Raw genomic sequence first — 27,821 nt, forward strand, 5'->3', positions numbered from 1 at the left:
AGTTTTCATTGGTCACACCAAGTAATTACCCACAATCCTTTGGGCTACAATTATTCCACCTTCTCATGCCTGGTGTTGGCTTAGCGGTTAGGGTGCCGGCTTGGGATCCTAGCATCCTGTGTTCGAATTCCGGTCGATCGATGAATTAACGCCAGGGGGGTTGACTCGGCCTGTCGTCCTTCCGAGGTCCGCAAATCGAGTACCAGTTCACTGGTAATTCCCTGTGTCGCAAGAGGCGACTAACAGGGTTGGCGACAGGAAGAGCATCCGGAAGGAAAACATTTCTTCAAAAAGGGGACCAAGGTGCCCGAAAAAGGACAACCCCTGCTCTGCGGGGAAAATGGCCTCTAAAGGTGGTTCTTCTTCTTCTCATGCAATGCCAGGAAAACTTTGTAGCTTCTATACAATATTAACAACTTTAATGAATTAATGAATGAATGATCGTTTTAAGGCCATTTTCCCCGCTAGAGCAGGGGTTAGCCTTGCGGGCCCCATGACAATCATGGTTCCCTGTTTTGAGGCAATGTTTTTATGGCCGGATGCCCTTCCTGACGCCAACCCTTGGTCGCCTCTTACGATGCGCAGGGATACGGTGTACCTATTCTAAACCGGGGTACACAACGGGATCATTCATCCCAGCAAGCTGGTACTCAATTTGCCGACCTCGGAAGGATGACAGGCTGAGTCAACCCCCCTGGCGTTAATTTAGCGATCGACCGGGATTCAAACCCAGGGTCCTAGGATCCCAAGCCGGCACCCTAACCGCTAAGCCAACACCAGGTTCCGCTAAGCCAACCGCTAAGTTGCCAACCGCTAAGCCAACACCAACTTTAATAATGTATGTTATTTGAAGCCAAAAAGCAGGCGCAGTTAAGAAGCCCATTTTGGACGTTTGACCAGTCGGGGACATGGTTGGCACATAATGGAATAAAGTGCTGAAAAAAAAAGGAATGCATGCAGAGAAAAAGTGAGAACATTGCTTCAACCATGTCAGATGGCCTTTCCCTCGAGTAAAATTTGCACTTTGTTTGGATTTTACAGATCGGGAAAGCTGATGTGTGGTGAAAAGGATTGTGAGGGAGACTTGCAGTGTGTACACAAACTGAACCCGAAATTTAAAGCAGATAAAATCATTCATGCATCCAATGGCTATCAGTATGCATCCCTCTTCCTCTCCCAACACCAGACTTTTGACATCATGGCACACCCTTTTCCCCTTCCCAGTCTCACTCGTTTCCCCAATCCAGACGCGCCGTTGCATGCCGCTTTGCATCGCGCAGCTGGTCGGCTGTTAGTTGTCCGGCCAAGATCTGCCGTCGCATGTCAAAGAGTTCTTGCATGACATGTCGGAGACGGTGGAACAGATCCCCTCGGCTTTGCTGCAAAGACGACAATGCCACGCATCATGATTTTGTTATTTTTTCCACCAAAAGGCATTTAAGAACAAAAACTATGTTCATTCTCTTTGTCTAACTACGTTAAAGAACCTCCACTGCCCTCTCCCCCACCTTCTCCCTCCATATCCATCTCTTTCCATCTTCAGCACATTCTTTGTAATGCAAGCAATCTCTTTTAAAATGTAATAAACAGTAAGGACTTACACAGTGCCTTCAGAAAGTATTCAGACCCCTTAACCTATTTCACATTTTGTTGTGCTCCAGCCTGAATTTAGAATGGATTAAATTGAGATTTATTTTGTCACTGATCTACACATAATACCCCATAATGTCAAAGTGGGAAAAAAATTAGAAGAAAAAAATAAAAATAAATGACAAACAGAAATATCTAATTTACATAAGTATTCAACCCCCTGAGTCAATACTTCATAGAAGCGCCTTTAGCAGCGATTACAGCTTCGAGTCTTCTAGTGTATGTTTGTATCAGATTTGCACATCTTGATTTGGGGAGTTTCTCCCATTCTTCCTTGCAGATTTGCTCAAACTCTGTCAAGTTGAATATGGAGCTTCCGTGAACAGCAATCTTCAAGTCTTTCCACAGATTCTCAATGGGATTCAAGTCTGGGTTTTGGATGGGCCACTCAAGGACTTTCACATTCTTGTTCTGAAGCCATTCCAGTGTTGCTTTGGCTGAATGCCTGGGGTCATTGTCCTGTTGGAACGTAAATCTTCATCGCAGTCTAAGGTATTTTGCACTCTGAAGCAGGTTCTCCTCAAGGATTTGCCTGTATATGACTCCATTAATTGTTCCCTCTATCCTTACAAGTCGCCCAGTTCTTGCCGCTGAAAAGCATCCCCATGGGATGATGCTGCCACCACCATGCTTCACGCCAGGAATGGTATTAGATGGGGGATGAGCTGTGCTCGGTTTCTCCCAGACTGCCAGAGGGTTTCTGCTCAGGCCACAGTGCAACTTTCGTCTCTTCAGACCACAATATTTTGCCTCATGCTCTCAGTCTTTAATGTGCTTTTTGCAAACTTCAGGTGTGCTGTCAGGTCCTTTTTCTCAGGAGTGGCTTCCGTCTGGCCACTCTCCCATAAAGCCTAGATTTGTGAAGTGCTGCAGAGACTGTTGTCCTTCTGGCAGGTTCTCTCATCTGAGCCAAGGAACTCTGTAGTTCTGTCAGTCATCATTGGGTTCTCAGTCACTTCCCTGACCAAGGGCCTTCTTCCCTGGTTGCTCAGTTTGGTCGGACAGCCAGCTCAACGAAGAGTCTAGGTAGTTCCATATTCTTTCCATTTCCTAATGATGGAGCTCACTGTGCTCTTGGGAACTTTCAACACTCTAGAAATTGTTTTATACCCTTACCCAGATCTATGCTGCGTCACAATTCTATCTCAGAGTTATACGGACAATTCTTTGGACTTGGTAGAGTTTCTGCTCTGACGTGCAATGCCAACTGTGGAACCTTATGTAGAAAGGTGTGTTTCTTTCTATATCATGTCCAATCAATTGAATTGGCCACAGGTGGACTCCAACCAAGTTGTGGAGACATCTCAAGGATGATCAAAGGAAATTGGATGCACCTGAGCTCTATAATGGAGTGTTGAATACTTGGGTTAAATGCAAAGGGGTTGAATACTTATGCACGCAAGACATTTCAGCTTTCTACTTTTAAGTAATTTGTAAAAAATTCTAAAAATAAAAATTTCACTTTGACATTACGGGGTATTATGTGTCGATCAGTGACAAAAACTATCGATTTGATCCATTTTAAATTCAGGCTGTAACAACAAAATGTGAAAAGGTCAAGGGGTGTGAATACTTTCTGAAGGCACTGCAATTATGCATAATGTATAAAAAGCATGTTTCTTTTTTATATTTTACTTGGAATACGTTGTGATTACAACTGTAACTTCATGACTAGAGTTCATAGAACACATTGCCCCACGCAGTGCGTAAGTTTTTTTACAGGGAGTCCTCGCTTAACGTCATCCCAGTTAACATCGTTTCGTTACAACCTCTACAATAATTAGATACCAAGGCTTCAAAGAACATTGTGATTATTCACCGATAACTCGATGTTACGTCGTCGGGGAGGAGGAAAAGGGAGCAGCAGTCTTGGAGAACCCTCAGACAGCTGTGAAAGGGGGAGAACCCTTCGGTTCTCAGTGGCTCACCATCCTCCCGATCTCCACTCTCCACTATTGTATTGCTTTGTTTATTTATAGCACTGTATTACAATGTGCAATACAGAATACATAAATAACAAGAAAGGGCAATAAGAGATTGTAGACCCTCGCCAGGATGTGTTTTTGGTGGTTTTTAAGGCTTTTGTGTTGAAACAAAGATGGCGGCCGAACCGCGTGACCGATTACGCCATCAATATTTTATTTTTTTCTCCACATATTTATCCCTATAAACCGATCCATTTAACGTCGTTTCAGTTAACGTCGTGTTGAATGCAACCACGATGTTAATCGAGGACCAAGTGCATTTCAATTTTAATAAAAGAATGATTTTAGAGATCGTTTAAAAAATTCCGGAAGTTTCGCGCTATTGAAGCAGTCTTATACACCACCTTATTTAACATGTCCAAGTGCTGTAAAGCGTGTTTTTGGTGGTTTTTAAGGCTTTTGTGTTGAAACAAAGATGGCGGCCGAACCGCGTGACCGATTACGCCATCAATATTTTATTTTTTTCTCCACATATTTATCCCTATAAACCGATCCATTTAACGTCGTTTCAGTTAACGTCGTGCTGAATGCAACCACGATGTTAATCGAGGACCAAGTGCATTTCAATTTTAATAAAAGAATGATTTTAGAGATCGTTTAAAAAATTCCGGAAGTTTCGCGCTATTGAAGCAGTCTTATACACCACCTTATTTAACATGTCCAAGTGCTGTAAAGCGTGTTTTGGAAGTGACAAGAAGACTATTACTGTTCTACAGTGTTCAACAATATTATTTAATTGAAATTAAATGAAGATTGTAAAAGTCAAATAATTAAATTAATTTGATGAAGCGCACGAAGAGTGAAAATAATTCATCTGTGCACGGGGACAGAACGCAAATAAAGAAATCAATGAGGAACTGAACTCGAACTCACATTTTCCAATGAAAGGGAGATTCCCCCACCAAAAGTACATAATTGCTTGAAAGAACAAAAGTTCAGACTCAAGGAAACAGCAATGTTTATGTTTTTAACAGGCGACTTCCTGACACCACTGCTGTGATCTCCAGGAGTTCGAGGGAAAAGGAAGGGCCTCCATTGGAATTGTGCAACGCCAGCTCATGCTTTGAGAGCGCAGGAACACATGAAGCGAAATCACATCGACTGGTTAACAACAAACACCAGCACGAGAGGGAAAATGCAAGGAAATGCAAAGTGATGGAGGATATAGGGAAAGAACTATTGCAGTTATGCACCTGGCCTATACCACCAGCAACTCCAACATTAAAACTCACAACGTACGACTGTAGACCAGGGCAACGAATGAAGACAACAGGTGGAAATGTGCAGATGGAAAAGGAAAGAAACATTTGCAAGATGCTCTTTCTTCTTCTGGAAGGGGAAGGGGGAGGGAGAGGAGTATGAACAAGGTGAAAGATGAGGAGCAGCTGAAAGAGACAGGATGTTTATACATTACGAAGGGGCCGATTGTGAGATGTTTAGGATATTGAAAGGTTTTGACAAAAGTGCAGAATTCTTTTTAAGTAAAATCGACACCATCAGGAGAAGGTGTACTGTTTAAGAGTGAAGAAGAGGAGAGTTAGGATGGAAGTAAGGCAAGGGGTCTTTCACTCAGAGAGTGGTGAATGCATCAAATGGTCTCCCTGGAAAGGTAGTTGAGGGGCTGTTTTAAAATCCAGTTGGATTGGTATTTGGAAGTAGTGGGGATGAAGGAGTACTAAGATGTTGACGTGATTGCACAGACTTGATGGACCTAATGGCTTCCTCATGCATTGAAGCTCCTTGTATTATCATATTATGGTATACATAACATGACAAGTACCTGCACCACATCACTTAACCTAACTGCCTACTATTCCCAGCAATCTATATTAATCTTATTTCTTGATCAAGTACTTATATATCTCCCTTTAAAACATTGATGGTTCTAACTTCTAATACCCTACATTTTCAAAGTTTCAACATGCCAACTATCCATTAACACATAAAAGTGCTGGCTTTACTTGTTTGTTTTTTTATTGTTTTTTTTTTTTACGTCAGTTTAACTTTCAGGTTAGGTCAGGTTTCAGGTTTAGTTTCAGGTTGATGTCAGTTTACCTCATTTGTGTAGGAATTGCGGATGACGAGAGGATGAGGCCATTTCTTTGCTGTTCAAAGCTCCTTTATTCCAACAGCACTCTCCACGCGAACGGAACTCATACAGCTTTTATAATGCCAAAACCCTCTTCAGAGGGCGTGGCTCCAACAACCGCGCACACGCCATGCCCACACCATCAAAAGCCCCACTGGCCCGTGCCCGTGGATTATGTCCCAATAAGGTAACCGCTACATGAGCCCCCCCAGAATGCACTCACACGAGCAATGTCAGTTTTCGGGGGGCCTTAACCACCCGGCCGAAACGACTGATGACCCGAGCAGGGACTGTGAGCGGCTTGGCGGTGGGCGGGCCAACTGGGGACTTACCCGAAGGGGGACGGCCCCGCCGTGGGGTTTAGCCAACCGAGGGGGCTGGTCAAGGCCTCGGGGGAGGCTGCTGAGGTTCCTCACGGACCTCGGGGGAGGCTGCTGAGGTTCCTCACGGGTCTCGGGGGAGGCTGCTGAGGTTCCCCACGGGCCTCCCGAGGCTGCAGAGTAGGAGTAGGAGTTGTAGTTGCGCGAGTTGTAGTTTTCTACACGTGAGTTGTAGTTATAGTTGTAGAGTTTTCGCGAGTTGTAGTTGTAGTCTGTAGGAGTTGCGCGAAGGTGACGAGCAGCAGTGCCGCCAGCGTCAGTGCGCGCGAAGGTGACGAGCAGCAGTGCTGCCCGCGTCAGTGTGCGAAGGAGACGAGCAGCAGTGCCGCCAACGTCTCGTACCTGCGTCCCTTCGGAGGATCCTGGAGCAGGCTCACCACTCTGGTCGCAGAGGAGGTGCTCGGCCGCAGTGCGCGCGAAGGTTACGAGCAGCAGTGCTCGGCCTCAGTGCACGCGAAGGTTACGAGCAGCAGTGCTCGGCCTCAGTGCACGCGAAGGTTACGAGCAGCAATGCTCGGCCGCAATGCGCGCGAAGGTTACCAGCAGCAGTGCTCGGCCGCTGTGCGCGCGAAGGTTACGAGCAGCAGTGCTCGGCCTCAGTGCGCGCGAAGGAGACGAGCAGCAGTGCCGCCAATGTCTCGTACCTGCGTCCCTTCGGAGGATCCTGGTCACTGTGGAGGAGCCGAGCGCAGACGCGACCCAACAATACACCGTGTCGCCCGCGGAAATGTTCCGAAGGGCGAACTGGGCCTCAGCCTGCGCAAACCAAACGGCCGCCCGTCGTTCCCAAAACTCCGGCAGTTCGATCGAAACTGCGCTTGCCATTTTCGTTTGATGCCCCCGAAAACGTTCGGGAGCAGCCGGGGTCACCAATGTAGGAGTTGCGGATGACGAGAGGACGAGGCCATTTCTTTGCTGTTCAAAGCTCCTTTATTCCAACAGCACTCTCCACGCGAACGGAACTCATACAGCTTTTATAACGCCAAAACCCTCTTCGGAGGGCATGGCTCCAACAATGCGTGCATGCCACGCCCACACCATCAAAAGCCCCACTGGCCCGTGCCCGTGGATTATGTCCCAATAAGGTAACCGCGACATATGCACACAAATAGTGACCATACACGCCCATATAGTGACTGTAGTGAAAGTGAAGAAGAAGAAGAAGAGGGTATTCTGGGGTGTGGTGATCCAATGTGTGCTGGATATATTCGAGCGCTCTTTATGTGTGAAGAGAGAATTACGTGTTCTGAACGCACAATGTTCTGGTCTGCACTGCATTCATCCTGGTAAGACCAGATAGATGGCTTGGTATTTATACTATGCTTGAGTAAACTTTATACTTACACTTTATGCGATTCAATAACTAATACGTTAATTGCTTATGTGCCTAGGACTTGTGTGAATCGATTTCAATAAAGCCTCACTTCTGTGAACGAGGTCTTCGATTAATACCATTACAATTACCATATTTGGTAGGGTCATGATCGTGGGCAGTCAACCCAGTTTGTTGGCCTCAATCGTGGCCGGTCGACCTGTGTATGTTGGCCTCAATCGTGGCCGGTCGACCTGTATGTGTCGGCCTCAATCGTGGCCAGTCGACCTCAATCGTGGCCAGTCGACCTGTGTGTGTTGGCCTCTATAGTGGCTGGTCGACCTGTGTGTGTCGGCCTCAATCGTGGCCGGTCGACCAACCTGTGTGTGTTGGCCTCAATCGTGGCCAGTCGACCTCAATCATGGCCAGTCGACCTGTGTGTGTTGGCCTCTATAGTGGCTGGTCGACCTGTGTGTGTTGGCCTCTATAGTGGCTGGTCGACCTGTGTGTGTTGGCCTCTGTAGTGGCTGGTCGACCTGTGTGTGTTGGCCTCGATAGTGGCCAGTCGACCTGTGTGTGTCGGCCTCTATCGTGGCCAGTCGACCTGTGTGTGTTGGCCTCTATAGTGGCTGGTCGACCTGTGTGTGTTGGCCTCCATAGTGGCTGGTTGGCCTGTGTGTGTTGGCCTCGAAAGTGGCTGGTCGACCTGTGTGTGTGTCGGCCTCTATCGTGGCCAGTCGACCTGTGTGTGTCGGCCTCTATCGTGGCCAGTCGACCTGTGTGTGTTGGCCTCTATAGTGGCTGGTCGACCTGTGTGTGTTGGCCTCCATAGTGGCTGGTTGGCCTGTGTGTGTTGGCCTCGAAAGTGGCTGGTCGACCTGTGTGTGTGTCGGCCTCTATCGTGGCCAGTCGACCTGTGTGTGTTGGCCTCTATTGTGGCCAGTCAACCTGTGTGTGTTGGCCTCTATAGTGGCCAGTCGACCTGTGTGTTGGCCTCTATAGTGGCCAGTCGACCTGTGTGTGTTGGCCTCTATCGTGGCCAGTCGACCTGTGTGTGTTAGCCTCTATCGTGGCCAGTCGATCTGTGTGTGTTGGCCTCTATAGTGGCTGGTCGACCTGTGTGTGTTGGCCTCCATAGTGGCTGGTCGACCTGTGTGTGTTGGCCTCTATCGTGGCCAGTCGACATGTGTGTGTCGGCCTCTATCGTGGCCAGTCGACCTGTGTGTGTTGGCCTCTATCGAGCTGTATGGGATGTGAGGCCAGTTATGAATATGTTTTTTTGTTTTGATTTGTGTCTGCAACATATACAGTCACGTGAAAAAGTAAGTACACCCCATGTAAAGTTTTGACTTTTTCAACATATTTCAACACACAGCTATTTGATCTTCATTTCAACAATATTGATAGATAAAGGTGATATAATATAACAAATATCATGAAACATTTACATTTTGTAGTCCATTGTATAATTTAAATAAACATAAATGCAAATTTCACATGTGGAAAAAGTAAGTACACCCTTGGCTCTAATAGGTGGTATTGCCCCCTTTGGCAGAAACAACCTCAAGTAGGCGTTTCTTATAACTGTCTCCCAGTCTCTGACATCGACTGGGAGAATTTTTTGCCCACTCCTCCATGCAGAATTCTTTCAGCTGTGCGATGTTTGAGGGGTTTCTTGCCTGCACAGCTCGTTTCAAATCCCCCCACAACATCTCGATGGGATTTAGATCCGGGCTTTGACTTGGCCATTCCAGAACCCTCCATTTCTTTCTTTTCAGCCATTCCTTGGTGGATTTACTGTTTAGGGTCATTGTCATGTTGCAAGGTCCACCTTCGGTTGAGCTTCAACTTTCCGACAGATGGCCTCACATTATCCTCAAGCACCCTCTGGTACAATGAAGAATTCATAGTGGATTCTATGATGGTGAGCTGCCCAGGTGCAGCAAAGCTGCCCAAAACCATAATATTTCCACCACCATGCTTTACAGTTGGTATCAGGTTCTTGTGGTCAAATGCTGTCTTTGGTTTTCGCCAAACATGTCTTCTGGTACTGTGGCCAAATAGCTCTACCTTTGACTCATCTGTCCAGAGCACATTGTTCCAGAAGTGCTGGTCTTTGCCTTGGTGTTCATTGGCAAACTTTAGTCTTGCCCTGATGTTCTTTCTGGACAGCAAAGATTTCCTCCTGTCACACCTCCCATGTAGATCAAATTTGTGCAGCCTCTTTCTAATGGTGGGCTTGTGCACTTTGACATCAACAGTGGCAAGAGCTACCTGTAGGTCCCGTGATGACATTCTGGGGTTCTTAGAGACTTCTTTCAGCATCTTGCGGTCTGCTCTCGGGCTGAACTTGCTGGGGCTGCCTGGCCTGAACAAGTTGGCAGTTGTTTGGAATCTTCTCCACTTGTAGATGATCTTCCAGACAGTCGAATGATTGATTTCAAATTGTTTGGAGATCTTTTTAAATCCCTTCCCAGACTCGTAGGCATCTATAACCTTCTCTCTGAAGGCCTCAGAGAGCTCTTTTGATCCAGGCATGGTGACGCCGCACACTTCAACAACAAAGAGCAAACCAAACGAAATGTCTGAGGTTTAAATAAGACAGGTTCGTCCAAGATCCTCTCTAACGATGTTCTAATCATTTGCACCTGAGCTGGTGCACCTGATTCTAATTTTAGGTATTTGAAGTAGTGATAAATGTCAGGGTGTACTTACTTTTTCCACATGCGAAATTTGCATTTATGTTTATTTAAATTATACAATGGACTACAAAATGTAAATGTTTCATTATATTTGTTATATTATATCACCTTTATCTATCAATATTGTTGAAATGAAGATCAAATAGCTGTGTGTTGAAATATGTTGAAAAAGTCAAAACTTTACATGGGGTGTATTATATTCCATTTTTGCATCTATTAGTAAAAGGAGAAGTGTGTGTTTGGTTGTTATCTCCATATGCGGGCTTCAGAAGGTGGAACGCAGCCCTCCCAGGTCTGAAAGTATCCACGTTCATATGTGTGTGTCCTGTATATAGATGAATGTGCGCAAGTTGTTGTTCCCTACTATCTCCACACGTGGGTGGATTTCAGGAGATGGAATAGAGACCTATCATGTCTCAAAGTATCCACCTACGTGTGTGTGTGTGTGTGTGTGTGTGTGTGTGTGTGTGTGTGTGTGTGTGTGCGTGTGTGTGTGTGTGTGTGTGTGTGTGTGTGTGTGTGTGTGTGTCACAGGAGGCCTTGTTTAGTATTCATACAATATTTTGAAAGTCCTGCATTGCATTTACCATGCTATTGAATGTAATATTCTGGCTGTGCAATACCATAACTTTTATACAATACTTGCACTTTGTACCTTATATCCCACTCAATGTATCCTCCATTTTTTCTTCACATTACCTATTTCTGCTCGGCAGCGAGCTCAATTTTTCAGCAGCTCCAATACTCCTCCTCCTCGGCTCATTTCCAGGGCCACATGCTGCAAAATTTCACCATTAACCAAATAATCCTTCGCTATCACGGTTTCGGGGTTTTTTTTTTGCCAACGGTACCTTACATGTCCAAGGTTCCATTTTATTATCACACCTGCCACTTCCTAGCCCATCTCCCGAAGACGTCCAAATTCTTCAGCATCTCATGCTCCTCAATGCCATTTACCTTCGGTATGAAGTTTGTGTCATGAGCAATTTTGACATTCTATTCAGCACTCCAACCCACGCCTAACTCCTGCAGCATTCCATGATGTGCTTTTTCATTCCGATATATATGCTCCTTTGAGAATGCTAAACTTCCTGTTACCGAACCAAATATCTATCGAAACCAATACCCTGCATCCAATGCCACTTGTTTTTTTTTGTTTTGTTTTTTACCTGAGCTTGTAACCTCACACGTGGAACCATATTGAAAGCTGAAGATCGAAAATGTGAAATCTACAGCACCAAACGCAAACCGCATTTTTCCTACATGTCCCAAACTCAATGCACGGTCAATGCTTTTGTCCTTTTTCCAGATTATTTATCGAAATGCTTCTTCTTTTTTTAACACAACATGTGTCATTTGCATTTGGAAATGCAGGAGGTATGACCTTCAAGAATGCATCAAAGGTTACATAGACAAAGCAAAACTGCAAGGAGAGCACGCTGTGCAAAGTTCGGCAGGTGCTGCTCCATGCTCAGCAGGATGGAGGTGGCCCATCTGTTTGTTTCGAGATCCAACCCGTACCGGGACTTTTCGGGACTTTTCACATTGAGGAATGTCAGAACCAGGAGGCCTACAACAAACCCTGATACCATATCTGTGATGATATTGCCGAGCAATGGTTTGTTGAAAAGCTCATGTTGACACTCAAAATGCACAAGCTCCCATCTGTCCTGTTCCTTTTGTTTAAAGAATCACTATTCCAAGTACAGTCACGTGAAAAAGTAAGTACACCCCATGTAAAGTTTTGACTTTTTCAACATATTTCAACATACAGCTATTTGATCTTCATTTCAACAATATTGATAGATAAAGGTGATTTTATATAACAAATATCATGAAACATTTACATTTTGTAGTCCATTGTATAATTTAAATAAACATAAATGCAAATTTCGCATGTGGAAAAAGTAAGTACACCCTTGGCTCTAATAGGTGGTATTGCCCCCTTTGGCAGAAACATCAAATAGGCGTTTCTTATAACTGTCTACCAGTCTCTGACATAGACGGAGAAATTTTTGCCCACTCCTCCATGCAGAATTCTTTCAGCTGTGCGATGCTTGAGGGGTTTCTTGCATGCACAACAACAACACAACATGCATTTTAAGGCCATTTTCCCTGCTAGAGCGGGGGTTAGCCTTGCGGTCCCCATGACAATCTTCTCCATTTTGCCCTATTTTCTGCATCTCTCCTTGTTAACCCCCTTGCCCGCATTTCTTCTTCCACCATCTTTAGCCAAGTCTTTCTCGGTCTTCCCCGTCCTCTACTTCCTTCTACATCAATTTCCATCACTCTTCTCAACCAGTCACTTTCATCCTTCCTTAACACATGACCAAACCATCTCAGCCTGTTCCTCTTCACAGCATCAATCACAGGCAATATTACCATCATCTTTCGCAATTCATCATTTGTCTTCCTCTCTCTCAACGATACTCCGCACATCCATCGAACCATTCGCATTTCCACCCTTTCCAGCCTTCGTTGCTGCTCTACGTTCATTACCCATGTCTCGCTCCCATAAATCATAACACTTCTCACACATGCAGCATACACCTTTCCCTTCAGCTTCAGCGACACTCTCCTCCTCATCAGCACGCCACTCAGTTCCCGAAACTTCTTCCATGCACATCTCACTCGAGCAACCGTTGCCGAGTCTGATCCACCTTCTCCATTCAGCATGTCTCCGAGGTAGCAAAATGTTTTCACACCTTCCAGCTTCACGCCGTCTCCAAGATCCAACTCAACATTTCCTCCATCTGCAGCTCCCTCTGTGCACACCTTACATTTGAATGTAGCTGCCACACGGGTAAATGACCCTCTCAGACCACTACATTTTTGATGAACCCACTCAGCGCACATTGTACATTGAATGGAGTTCACTCCGACACCCTTCCTGCACACAGCACACGGCCACTTCCCAGTTCTTTCCACCTCACCACATGCTTTACCACTTGCCATCAGCTTCGTCTTTCCGATATTCACCTTCAGACCTTTTGTCTCCATACATTCCTTCCACTTGTTCATCTTTTCCTTCAGTCCATCCATACTTTCCGCAATCAACACCAGATCATCTGCATACAACAACTCCCACGGTAAACCCTCCTTTACGTTCTGAGCCAGCACCTCCATCACAGCTACAAATAGTAGTGGACTTAGTACCGACCCCTGATGCACTCCCACCTTCACCTCAAACTCACCACTGTTCCCGTCCTTCGTCCTTACAGCTGTGCGCGCTCTTTTGTACATTGCCATCACTACTCTGATCAACCATTCCTCCACTCCTAACTTCCTCAATGCCCATGTCAATACTTTGCGTGGAACCCTATCGAATGCTTTCTCCAGATCAACAAACCCAAAAAACAACTTCTTCCTCTTCTCCATGTACTTCTCCTGCAACTGCCTCACAATGAAAAGCGCATCTGTCGTTCCTCTTCCTGGCATAAATCCAAACTGCATTTCGTCGATCTTCACTTTCTTCCTTATCCTCCTCTCCAACACCCTTTCCAATACCTTCATTCCATGCTCCAATAACTTTATCGCTCGGTACGAGCCACACTCCAGAGGGTCACCTTTCCCCTTGTATAGAGGGACGAGGGTACTCAGTTCCCAATCCACTGGAATGCGGCCTTCTTTCACCACCAGATTACAGATCTCTGTCATTCTCTTCACACCCCAACTTCCTGCTGCCTTCAACATATCTCCCACAACTCCTGTCGGCCCTCCCGCTTTTCCACTCTTCATTGCTGTTATCGCTTCCTCAACTTCCTTCTCAGTTATCTTCTCTGCCGGTCCTAAAACTAGGTTACTCTCTATGTTGCCATCCCATTCATTCTCTGTATTCAACAGCATTTCCATATATCTTTTCCATCTTCCTTTAATTCCATCTGGGTCGACAACGATTTGTCCCACTTCATCCTTCAAGCAACTCACCCCCATCACGTCACACCTCTCTTTCGCTATGTGCTTTGCAATCCTGAATACTGCTTTCTGACCCTCTTCTGAATCCAAGCGTTCTCCGAACATTTTCCTACATGCCTCCTGCGCCTTTGCTATCTCTTTCTTTGCAGCCTTCCTGGCTGCCTTATAACTTTCATGCTCTGCTGTTTCTGCTCCCGTACCCTTCGCCTTCTGCCACTCCTTGAACTTCTTCCTCTTCTCGTCAATCCTCTTTCCAACTTCATCATCCCACCACCATGTTTCCGAGTGCCTCGGTGGTCCTTTTGTCCATCCACATACCTCACCAACGGCTCCCAACAGACTAGCTTTCATTGACATCCAACCACTTTCAAGCTCAACCACATCATCCTCTACCCTACTCAGCCTCTCTTTTAATGCCTCCCTTACTGTCACCTCTTTCAACCTCCACACCTTCATTCTTGGTTGGTACTTCACCCGCCGAGCTCTCCTCGCACCTTTCATTTTTATGTCGCAGACAACCAAGTGGTGCTGTGAAACAGCCTCCTCCCCCGGGATCACCTTTGTGTCCCGGAGGTGCCCCCTATCTCGCCTCCGCACCATCAGGTAGTCAACGGTTGTCGTCGGCCCACCTGACGTGTATGTAAGAAGCTTATTATCCTCTTTCTGGAACTGAGTATTACAAATCAACAAATCAGCTCCATCAGCAAACTCCAAAATCCTTTCACCTTCTCCATTTCTCACACCATATCCGTAACCCCCATGAACTCCCTCAAAACCATCCATACTCCTTCCCACATGTCCATTCAGGTCTCCTCCCACCACAACAACCTCTTCATCTTTCACGTTTTCCATCAGCTTCTCTATCGCACACCAGAACTTGTCCTTCTCTTCATTGCTTCGACCAACCTGCGGAGCATATCCCGAGATGACGTTCACCAAGAGCTTTCCAATCATCATTTTCACCATCATCAACCTATCACTCACTCTAGTGACACTCACCACACTGTCTACAAACTCCTCAGAAAACAGGACACCAACACCATTCACGCCCTCCGGGCACCCTTGCCACACAAACTTGTATTTCTGTCCCTGCCTACCCTTCACCATTCTCACACCACTTCCCTTCCATCTCGTCTCTTGCACACAACATATGTCCACTCTTCTTCTGACCAATACTTCCACCACTTCTCCTGATCTCCCTGTCATTGTCCCTACATTCCATGTCCCAAACCTCAGAAACCGATCTCCACTTCGGGCTGCACCCTGCCAATATGTAGTTCTTGCATGCACAGCTCGTTTCAAATCCCCCCACAACATCTCGATGTGATTTCGATCCGGGCTTTGACTTGGCCATTCCAGAACCCTCCATTTCTTTCTTTTCAGCCATTCCTTGGTGGATTTACTGGTATGTTTAGGGTCATTGTCATGTTGCAAGGTCCACCTTCGGTTGAGCTTCAACTTTCCGACAGATGGCCTCACATTATCCTCAAGCACCCTCTGGTACAATGAAGAATTCATAGTGGATTCTATGATGGTGAGCTGCCCAGGCCTTGATGCAGCAAAGCTGCCCCAAACCATAATATTTCCACCACCATGCTTTACAGTTGGTATCAGGTTCTTGTGGTCAAATGCTGTCTTTGGTTTTCGCCAAACATATCTTCTGGTACTGTGGCCAAATAGCTCTACCTTTGACTCATTTGTCCAGAGCACATTGTTCCAGAAGTGCTGGTCTTTGCCTAGGTGTTCATTGGCAAACTTTAGTCTTGCCCTGATGTTCTTTCTGGACAGAAAAGGTTTCCTCCTGGCACACCTCCCATGTAGATCACATTTGTGCAGTCTCATTCTAATGGTAGACTCGTGCACTTTGACATCAACAGTGGCAAGAGCTACCTGTAGGTACCGTGATGACATTCTGGGGTTCTTAGAGACTTCTTTCAGCATCTTGCGGTCTGCTCTCGGGCTGAACTTGTTGGGGCGGCCTGGCCTGAACAAGTTGGCAGTTGTTTGGAATCTTCTCCACTTGTATATGATCTTCCGGACAGTCGAATGATTGATTTCAAATTGTTTGGAGATCTTTTTAAATCCCTTCCCAGACTCGTAGGCATCTATAACCTTCTCTCTGAAGGCCTCAGAGAGCTCTTTTGATCTAGGCATGGTGATGCCACATACTTCAACAACAAAGAGCAAACCAAACTAAATGTCTGAGGTTTAAATAAGACAGGTTCCTCCAAAGATCCTCTCTGACGATGTTCTAATCATTTGCACCTGAGCTGGTGCACGTGATTCTAATTTTAGGTAGTTGAAGTCGTGATAAATGTAGGGGTGTACTTACTTTTTCCACATGTGAAATTTGCATTTATGTTTATTTAAATTATACAATAGACTACAAAATGTAAATGTTTCATGATATTTGTTATATTATATCACCTTTATCTATCAATATTGTTGAAATGAAGATCAAATAGCTGTATGTTGAAATATGTTGAAAAAGTCAAAACTTTACATGGGGTGTACTTACTTTTTCACGTGACTATGTTTTGATTTTTGATAATGGTTGTTCTTTCTCAACTGTGGTTAAATCTCATGAGTGAGGCACAGGACAACATCACACAATTGACAAAGGAATACAACATAAGGGTTTGAAACGTGTCCTGCCTCCAAAATAATCGGCACAAAATGGCAGGCCGAGACCACAAAGCTTTACAGGCCTCATAACTGAGAAAACAAATCCACAAAAACAAGACGAGATCACAAACAGGAAGAAGGCAGATGAAAACATGTGCCATGAAAGGAACCAGCTGTGTATAGAATATTTGGCCTGACAAATGCAAGTTTTTTGTTAAATCGAGCCTGATGTATGTTTATAATAGATTTTAAAATACCCAAGATAACGCCGCTTTTAAATAGTTTATAAGCAAACATTATTTGCCCCTGCTTTGTCAGGCCATTTAAACAATGTACCAACCGTTTTTAGCTTGTCTACCACGAAGTTGAGTCGAGCAGTTGAAGCCATGACGATGTCCTTCATTCAGACCGTCCATCAGTGGGTCCATTGACATTTTCTCGTTTCTTTCCCAGTTGAAGCCATGACGATGTCCTTCATTCAATCCGTCCATCAGTGGGTCCATTGACATTTTCTCGTTTCTTTCCCAGTTGAAGCCACGACGATGTCCTTCATTCAGACCGTCCATCAGTGGGTCCATTGACATTTTCTCGTTTCTTTCCCAGTTGAAGCCATGACGATGTCCTTCATTCAATCCGTCCATCAGTGGGTCCATTGACATTTTCTCGTTTCTTTCCCAGTTGAAGCCACGACGATGTCCTTCATTCAGTCCGTCCATCAGTGGGTCCATTGACATTTTATCGTTTCGTTCCCAGTTGAAGCCATGACGATGTCCTTCATTCAGACCGTCCATCAGTGGGTCCATTGACATTTTCTCGTTTCTTTCCCAGTTGAAGCCATGACGATGTCCTTCATTCAGACCGTCCATCAGTGGGTCCATTGACATTTTCTCGTTTCTTTCCCAGTTGAAGCCATGACGATGTCCTTCATTCAATCCGTCCATCAGTGGGTCCATTGACATTTTCTCGTTTCTTTCCCAGTTGAAGCCACGACGATGTCCTTCATTCAGTCCGTCCATCAGTGGGTCCATTGACATTTTCTCGTTTCTTTCCCGACTCCTCCGAGGCGGCTCAACGGATCGTTTTGAAACTCGGCATGGTGATTCATGACGTAATGCAGCCTTTTTTTCAATTTCCATCCAGAAGGTGAGGTAATTAACTAATTAACTCAAAATGTAATATATGTTTGTATGCCCATCACATATCGTGAGATTCCATCATCGATGTTTCCTCATTATTAAATTTTAACCTCTTAATTTAATTTAATCTTAATCATTATTTAATTAAATCTCTTGATTAAATTTTAACCTCTTGATGCTATTAATGCCCTCTTGCTTTGGAGAAAGGGGGAGAGAAAGACAGGGGGTTGGGGTTTGAGGGGGTGAGGGGCTGGGGGTGGAGAGGGCAGACAATCCTTTTGGTCCTTTATAGTCCTTTTACTCTTTTAGTGCTTTTAAAACCCTTTCGACCCCTTTAGCCTCATTAAGACCCGCTGGACCCTTATAAATCTTAAGAACCTTAAGACCGCTAAGACCTCCAAAACCAGTTAGACTCTTGAAAACCCCCTCAAGATCCCCAACACCCTCAATACCCCTACGATCCTCTAGAATCTTAAGGACATTTAAAACCCCTAAGACTCTTTAAGATTCCCAAGATCCTTCTTATCACCTACTGCAGCCTGACTTTGAGCTCCCTCCATCCGGAGACAAGCGGCTGTCCAACTTGGGACTATTCATTCAATACATATTCAACCTGAACTGGAGGACAACTGGTCAACACAAAGACAAAGATTTGGAACAGGCTTGACTGATCACAAGTATATGAAGAAGAGGAAGTGGATGGTGATCTGAACAACCTTGATAATAATACACCTCTAGGTTAGTTATAAAGGCGAAAAGTTGAAAGCAGTCTTCAGGTGTGTGTATAAAGCAGGTGAAAAAAAATAAGATTGAGAAGATAAAGAATAGTGACGATAGAGGACAGAAGGTAAAGGAGTTTGGAATGAGAGGAATGGGAAATAAAGTGAAACTGGTCAGGGGAAATAAAGGGAAGGGTGGGAGGAGGGGCGGGGTGGGGTGTTGGATGAACAATTCCACATTTTTTGCATGTCTCACATTTAAATGGCTTAACATAATAGCAGTGAGGGACGTACACAAATCGCACCAAAATAAATCAGAGGAGATCAGGAAGGCTTTCATTAAAAGCAGAAACAATCATTTCACAGAATACAAAACAATTGAAACTACGCGTAATATAGTGAGTGGTAAGAGTCTTAAAATCCATCGGGTGCAGAGTTCTATGTCTAGAGAAATAGAACGTAAATCCAATCAGGTGTAAACGGCTAAAAGCTGGTATTTAAATTAGGAAAAGGAATGTATCCATCGCATCCCTGCAGGATTGACAGCAAAAAGCTGGAAATTTTGAGAAACAGTCAAAGAAAGACCACCAAAGGGTCTCTGATGATCAGCAGCTCACAATCTGGACAGCAAACACCAGATCATCGTTGTGTATATTTTGCCGAGTGGAAAAGGGAAGGGAAAAACCAAAAAACTTTTCAGGATTGAACACGATAATTCAACAGGGCAAACTTGCAGACTCAACAGCAACTTTAAGCGGCACACCAGTGGCAGCAATAAACATCTTAACCCACCGGACGGATTCTGAACACGTGATGCATGGACGAGCTCAGCTTTCAATAATAAATGGCACAGGAAAATAAAAAGTAACCAACAACCAACAATCAATCAAGTGCTGAAAAAGTGCTGACTTTTTCAACGTAAAGTAAGAGAGTCAACATAAAGTTCATGCCATGTGGTAATCATTACTACCAAGTTTGGTGAATTTCTGCACAACCATCTAGGAGGAGATAACGGGACGGACAGACGGACAGACAGACCCGATTCCAATTTTTCAAAAAGCACGGGGATAATAAATATTCCCACAAACAGGTATTTGGTATAGTTAATGAATTACAGGAAGAATAAATAATTTAACTAGAACGCCACTCAGTAGAGCGCATACTCCCGCCGTGGGTGAAGTTGGAATAATACGTTTTGTTTAACATCCCCTCTCCCCAAAACAATAAATGAAAAAGAAAGTAGGCCCTAACTGTCAGAGAATGTATTTCGATATATCTCGGAATTAGAGGAGAAAAACATCATTGAAGAATAAGAACAAGAACGCCACTCAGCAGAGCGCATACTCCCGCCGTGGGTCAAGTTGGAATAGTATGATTTCACAAAAGTTTGAGGGAGTAGTTCAGTGACAACACAAGACAAGACAACACAAAACAGATATATATTTAGAATATATAGAAGATAATGTAAAAAACAAAACAAGGCAATTTCACTTACATTTTCGGATTCAGCGTTCAATTCTATATAAGTGAGTGTATTTTGAGGTATGTGTGACTTCAAATAAAATTGTAAGCCAGGGAAACGTTCGTTTCATTCCTTAGGGATACAACATGTAAAACTGGCCCAAACGTCAAAACAAAACTCGCTCATTTTAAGTCGTACAAGCTAATGCGACCACTCATTCTTCTGGGAAGAATCCCGTGCACATGCTGGTCACACTTATAACTCACCGAAGTCTTTATAAGTTCATCAAATACTGACACTGCGATTGACATTCGCTGAGGTAAATGTTGATATCTCTCTAAGGTTAAAAAACAAAAAAACAAAACAAAAAAAAAACAGTTTTAAAGCATTATACGTATCAAACGATACATTTTATGAAACGGGGAAACGTAATACACACTTTGTTGGTTTTAAAATGATAGAATATGTCTTTATTAGAAAAAAAAAAAAAAGGAACTTTGAAGATGACGCTGCTAACACCGCTCTAACGCATAAGCTCTAAACATACACCGCTCTAACGCATAACCACGAGTTTAAACTACATTTACAACAAATATGAAAACTATTTTCATATCACAATGTTAAATATAGAATATATATAGAAGATAATGTTAAAAAGAAATGAGCCCTATCTTCCAATGGTAAAAAAATCCTTCAAAAAATTCCTGGATCCGGAATAATATCCTGAGCTTCACCAAAAACGAATCAATTCTTCCTTATCCCAAGGGCAATCATCCCACCAACTTTCATCCAAATCCGTTCAGAACTTTTCCAGATATCTTGTTCACGAACACACACACACACACACACACACACACACACACACACACACACACACACACACACACACACACACACACACACACACACACACACACACACACACACACACACACACACACACACACACACACACACACACACACACACACACACACACACACACACACACACGCTCGAATGCATTACTCCCTGGCGGGAGTAATAACAGATCTCTAGGCCGTTATCAGATCGAAAACCTCAGAGGCATTATTGTTATCATCAAAATAATATAAAGCAAAAAGTAAAAGGAAGATTTATGGAATGCGAACCAAAGGATAATTCTGGAAGTTTCATTCAGAAGCTAGATTTGTAATAACTAGGGCATTGCCCGTACTATATCTATATCTAAAATTATATCCCCCCCCCTCTATTTACATGAAATGGTTTGGTCCAAAGCGAACGGCTTCCGGAGTTTGGTAAAGAAATCGCCATCGCGTGCACAAACGCGCAGGAAAGCGAATGAATCGCAAACATGCGATTCGTTCGTTTTTATTAGTTTTAAAACATAGTGTAACGCCAACATAGTTTGCAAACGTGAAATAAATGAATACGCTCTCAAATGTGCCATCCGAGGCAGAGTGTGTCCGCCACGTTCGGCACACGCGATAGTTCGCTGCTCTCTGATTGGTTGAATCGTTTTTTGGACATAGCTCGGTAAGTAATTGTCCGATTAATATGAAACCTTGAAAAGGCACATCCTCGGGTCCCCAGCAATATACCTGGCAAGTTAAAAGTATATCGGACCCGTGGTTGTCGAGAAACAGCGGTCACAGACAAACAAACGTACAAACGTACAGAGATTACTGGAATTATAGATAGACTAGGGCATGCCCGTACTATATATATGCCCGTACTATATATCTATCTAAAATTATATCCCCCCCCTCTATTTACATGAAATGTTTTGGTCCATTCGCAACGCCAAAGCGAACGGCGAACGGCTTGCGAGTACAGTGACAATCCCCCCCCCTCTATTTACATGAAATGGTTTCGTCCATTCGCAACGACCACAGAACCCCCCCCTCTATTTACATGGAATGGTTTGGTCCATTCGCAACGCCAAAGCGAACGGCGAACGGCTAAATCGCCATAGCTCGGTAAGTACTTGTCCGATTAATTTCAAACCTTGAAAAGGCACATCCTCGGGTCCCCAGCAATATACCTGGCAAGTTTCAAGTATATCGGACCGGTAGTTGTCGAGAAATCGTTGTCGCATACATACACACACACATACACACAGAGATTAGTGGAATTATAGATAGATGTAGCGACCCATGGGTCCCCCAAGCGAGACCAGCAACAGAATCGCCTTGCTCCAGCCGGTGACGTAACCGGCGGGCAAACCACGGCGCCGGGGTGGCCGGTCACGTGACCACCAAAGCGTGCCGCACGTGCGGTTATAATCCTTTGCACCTGTCGGTCACGTGACCACCAAAGCGCGCCTCGCCTGAGAGGCGTGGCTTTCGGTTTCGGTTTCGGTTGTGCTTTCTGGTTTTGATATATATGCAACCCGATAAACGGGCTTGTCAGAGTTCCCGAGTTGGTTTTTACAATAAACATCTTCTCGGACGAGTTTGTGTCTTGCCCGTCACTTCGTCCGTCTCAAGCAAGAGCCCTGCTCTTCACTGGTGACCCCGAATTTACGACACGTGATGGACACCGCAGTGTCCCTCAAATTGCCCACCTTCTGGGAAGCACATGCCGCCGTCTGGTTCGCACAGGCGGACTCCCAGTTCGCCCTGCGTAGCATAACGGAGGACGCCACACGATACCATTACGTGGTCGCCGCGCTTGGCTCCGCGACCGCCGCCCGCTGCCTGAGCTTCCTCCAGAACCCGCCCGCTGACGGCAAGTACGACGCCATCAAGGCACTTCTTCTGGGCGCTTTCGCCCTCTCCCCGGCTGAGCGCACACGACGCCTGCTCGACCTTCCTGAGCTCGGCGATACGCGCCCGTCCGAACACATGGACTACATGCTCGCGTTGCTCGGCGAGCACCCCACGGATTTCCTGTTTCGGGAGCTTTTTCTTCGCCAGCTCCCGGCCCAGGTACGGGTCGCCCTGGCAGGCACGACCATCGTGAACCCCCGCGACCTCGCCAAGGAGGCCGACAAGATCGATTCGGCAAGCCAGCTCGCCGGAGCGGCGAGTCAGCTCGTCGGGGTGGCGGCCGGGAGCCCTCCCGCCCACCCGCCCGCGACGCAGTTTCCTTCCCGGAGGCCGCCGGGCCGGCGTGACTGGCAGCGGCGACGCCGCATCGCCCGGTCCCGACGCATCGACCGGAGCCCCCGCAGGACCCGGCCTGGTGTTATTTCCACGCCAGGTTCGGGCGGCAGGCCCGATCATGCCGACCCCCGTGCACGTTCGGCAAGTCGGGAAACGGGCGGGCCGGCGTTCCCTCCCAGCAATGAACGCCGGCCGTTCCGGAAACCTGCTATTCATCGCGGACCAAGCGTCGGGGCGGCGCTTTCTCTGCGACACCGGCACCCAGCTGAGCGTCATTCCCGCTTCGGCGGAGGACAGGCGGGCCGCCATTTGCGGCCCCTCCTTAATCGCGGCCAACGGCTCCGCCATCCGCACCTTCGGCCCACGCACCGTCGCCCTCCGCTTCGGCAGCCAGCTCTGCATGCGGCGTGCTGCGCAACTTGCCGTTCCTCTACACCTACCTGGACGACATCCTCGTCGCCAGCACGTCCAGAGCTGAGCACCTCCTCCACCTCCGGACGCTGTTCGGCCACCTCAGCGAGCACGGATTGATCATCAACCCGGCCAAATGTCACTTTGGTGCGGCGACGATCGACTTTTTGGGCCACCGCATCACCCGGACCGGTGCCGTGCCGCTACCGGCCAAAGTCGAGGCCATCGCCGCTTTCCCGCGCCCCCGCTCTGTCAAGGCGCTGCAGGAGTTCCTCGGGATGGTGAACTTTTATCACCGCTTCGTGCCCCGAGCTGCGCAACTCATGCGGCCCTTGTACGCCGCCCTCCGCGGCCAGCCGGCGAAACGCGATGTTGTCTGGTCCACGGACATGGACGCTGCTTTTACCGGCGCAAAACGGGCCCTCGCCAACGCCACGCTGCTGGCCCACCCGGTACCCCAGGCTCCCATCGCCCTCACCACGGACGCCTCCGACTACGCTGTGGGCGCGGTCCATGAACAATGGGTAAACGGGGCCTGGCAGCCGCTCGCGTTCTTCAGCCGGCAACTCCTGCCCAACGAGTTGAAGTACAGCACCTTCGACCGCGAGCTCCTCGGGCTGTACCTGGCCGTCCGCCATTTTCGCCACCTCCTGGAGGGCCACCCGTTCACGGCTTTTGTCGACCACAAGCCGTTGGTTTTCGCCATGGCCAAGGTCACGGAGCCGTGGTCGGCCCGCCAGCAGCGCCACCTCTCCGCCGTGTCGGAGTACACCACGGACATCCGGCACGTCGCCGGGAAGGACAATGCCGTGGCCGACTGCCTTTCTCGAGCCGGCGCCAACGCCGTCCACCTCGGCGTCGATTTCGCCCTAATGGCAACGGACCAGGCCACCGACGGCACGGTGCAGGCGCTCTGGGTGGCGGACACGGGCCTCCGCTTGGCTGACGTCCCCTTCGCGGACACGGTCCTGCTGTGCGACATCTCCCAAGGCCGACCTCACCCCGTTGTGCCGGTCACCTGGCGGCGTCGCATTTTTGCTTCGCTCCACGGCCTCTCACCTAGGCCGGAAAGCGTCCCAGAGGCTGGTGGCGGCGCGTTTCGTCTGGCATGGGCTGCGACGGGACGTCCGCGACTGGGCCAACGCCTGCACACCCTGCCAGCGGGCCAAGGTCCACCGTCATACCCAGGCTCCGCTGGCTCCCTTCACCGTGCCCGAGCGACGGTTCGACCACGTCCACGTGGACCTGGTGGGTCCCCTTCCCCCGTCGCAGGGGTTCACCCACCTGCTTACCATGGTGGACAGGACCACCAGGTGGCCGGAGGCCGTGCCCCTCGCCTCCACCACCACCGCCGACGTGGCCCAGGCGTTCATCGCCACCTGGGTCGCACATTTCGGCGCACCAGCGGACATCTCGTCGGACCGCGGCCCACAGTTCACGTCCGAACTATGGGGCGCGGTCGCCCGCACATTGGGCGTTACCCTGCACCGCACCACGGCCTACCACCCCCAGGCCAACGGGTTGTGCGAGCGGTTCCACCGCTCCATGAAGGCCGCACTCATGGCCGGCCTCCAGGACGACGGCTGGGCCGACCGGCTCCCGTGGGTCCTTTTGGGCCTCCGCACGGCTCCCAAAGAGGACCTCCAGGCGTCCACCGCCGAGCTGGTGTACGGCCAGGCCCTCCGTGTACCGGGCGAGTTCATTCCCGACGCCACCAGCCCCTGGTCCGCCGCGCGCCAGCGCGCGGACTTCCAGGAGGCCGCCCGACGTTTCGCCCCGGTGCCCACGTCCCGCCACGGCGACCCCCAATCCTACGTCCCCCCAGCACTCCGCACGGCGGAGTACGTCTTCGTGCGCCACGACGCGCACCGGGGGCTGCTCCGGCCACCATACGACGGACCCTTCCGGGTCCTATGGCGGGACAACAAGTCCTTCATCGTCAACATCGGCGGCCAGGCGGACCGGATTTCGCTGGACCGCCTCAGGCCGGCCCACATGGACGTCGGCCAGCCGCCATGGCTGGCTCTCCCACCGCGGCGCGGCCGCCCCCCGTCCACTGCACCCCCCGTCCGACCACCCGCCACCACACCGGACCCCCCCCCCCCCCCCCCCGCGACTGGCCAGGGGTCGTTTCGGTCGGGTCATCCGGACCCCCCTCAGGTTGACCTTCCTGGATCAAGTCCATTCTGGGGGGGCGTGTGTAGCGACCCATGAGTCCCCCAAGCGAGACCAGCAACAGAATCGCCTTGCTCCAGCCGGTGACATAACCGGCGGGCAAACCACGGCGCGGGGTGGCCGGTCACGTGACCACCAAAGCGTGCCGCGCGTGCGGTTATAATCCTTTGCACCTGTCGGTCACGTGACCACCAAAGCGCGCCTCGCCTGAGAGGCGTGGCTTTCGGTTTCGGTTGTGCTTTCTGGTTTTGATATATACTAGGGTACTTGATACTTGCCTTGATAAATTCATCGTGATAGAGTGAATTCGCGAAAGGGAAACCCACGAACGGCAAGGCCCTCCTAGGCCATCCCATATCCACAAAATGATTTACAATAAGAAAGCTTCAAATGTCTCCCAAGTTGGATGTGAAGATTTGGTGAAAGTAAGGTCACAAAGCTGTTACAGTCATCTAAATTATAAAACAGGAATGTCTGTCCATCTTTCTGGCCATCCCAAAACTACTCCCTCAGATTTGGCGCTAGCCCTGTCAAACAACCTTTTGTGGAACGTTTTGGGGACCCAGCTGGTGTCCAAAGGTAGGCGAGAGGTTTCATAAATTCCTCAATATATTTATGATTTTGACTTTCAAACCGCACGTAGCTGCTCCCGATCCGGAAGTAAATATGATCAAGAAGATTCGCCGATTTAATAATATCTCATTACAATCGTGATTTCAAGTTTCCCCCAAACGACGCCACTTTTACTCATCTTGAGGTGGGTGGAGGTTTCACAAATTCCTCAACACAATTATTATTTAGACTTTCGATTTGTACGAAGTGTTTCATATCTGCCCTTTCTCGCCGGCAAATTCGTCGATATTGGTTTTCACGCCAGATCAGTCAATATTCATTTACATCATGAGCATTTTTAACATTGCATTTTGTTATATTAATGGTATAGTATTAATTTGTGATTGGAATGATGCTGTTTGGAATGAAAATATAGAGAGGTTGAGTTTAAAGCAAAATGAGGAAATGACGTGAGGATTTTCACCCGTAGCATTCGCGGATTCAGCAATTTTAGTTTCACCATTGACCGCATGTAGAAACATTCAGCTGCAGTAGGTTTTTTGCCAAAGTCATTCACGAACTGGCTGTCAATACCTGACGTTCGAATGAAGGTGGCACATGAATGTGGAACTTATTGGTTCATGGTTTAGCATTTGCCATTTCCGCATTGTCTGTTTGTCTTTGGCCTCCCACCCATGCGTAGCACGAGTACCTCACTAGTGTTAGAAAAAAACAAAGTTTTAAGAATTAAATCTTATTATAATGGAGCAAAGGAAGATGTCACTGAATCTCCAAAATTGACTTGTGGCTGAAATAGCGCCACCTTTGGTGTAGCCAATATTACAAACCATCTTCCTCTTTTTTTTGTATACATAGTCGAGGCCCGTGGAAGAGCTAGTGCACTGAACGGATCAGGACGTAACAGGCAAAAACAGGACACAAAACACACATGCATGGAGAAGGAAACTCCAAGGAGGAAAAACTGGAAAGTGGGAAGGAGGAGGGATTTGGGTCGGGGTAACGAGGATAGGAAAGATCATAATTTTTGATTGGGGACGATCTCAGACGGCGGTGAGCAGCCATCTTGAAAATCTGCAGGGAAGAATGAGATTGAAGAGGCTGTGGATGTTAATGCCACAGGTGGGAAAAAAAGAGGAACGAATGAGTGGATGTGAGCAGTGATCCTGGATTTAGGAGGTTTTTCCTATGATATGGAATACGACATGTTGTGATCAATGAAATTTCTTTCAAAAAATGCCAAAAATTTCAAAGTGCATTTCCAAGAATGTGCCGCAGCACATTGCCCACCAAAGGTGAGTCGAGAAAGGTACTAACAATAGTCCAAGACAGGGCATAAAAGGTATCGTGAGATTTACATGCACAAAAACTACATTTTTCATATATACATGCATACTTATTGAAGAATAAAAACGACAACCATGGTGCGTATCACACTATTGCGAGAATCTTGTTCAAAGAACATTGTGAACGCCTGTTGTAGTTACAGCATTGTTACAACAACAACAACAACATGCATTTTAAGGCCATTTTCCCTGCAAGAGCGGGGGTTAGCCTTGCGATCCCCATGACAATCTTCTCCATTTTGCCCTATTTTCTGCAAC

At 47.3% G+C, this 27,821-nt stretch overlaps 1 protein-coding gene across 4 annotated transcripts in view; it reads right to left on the reverse strand.

The window, feature by feature from the left end:
- The window catches only part of DOCK4 (dedicator of cytokinesis 4), a 267,843-nt gene that overhangs the window by 167,052 nt on the left and 72,970 nt on the right, over window positions 1-27,821 (reverse strand). For 3 of the 4 annotated variants that reach the window (XM_078786873.1, XM_078786872.1, XM_078786871.1), the window contains exon 6: window positions 1,231-1,379. In XM_078786873.1, the coding sequence (XP_078642999.1) occupies window positions 1,231-1,379 (149 nt within the window). Of the gene's footprint in view, window positions 1-1,230; window positions 1,380-4,867; window positions 4,991-27,821 lie in introns of those variants that run through there. The other variant, XM_068131478.2, reaches the window with a different exon arrangement.

The sequence above is a fragment of the Myxine glutinosa genome, chromosome 11 (assembly GCF_964187855.1).
Source record: "Myxine glutinosa chromosome 11, kmMyxGlut1.1, whole genome shotgun sequence".
In the NCBI taxonomy this organism is placed as follows: domain Eukaryota; kingdom Metazoa; phylum Chordata; class Myxini; order Myxiniformes; family Myxinidae; genus Myxine; species Myxine glutinosa.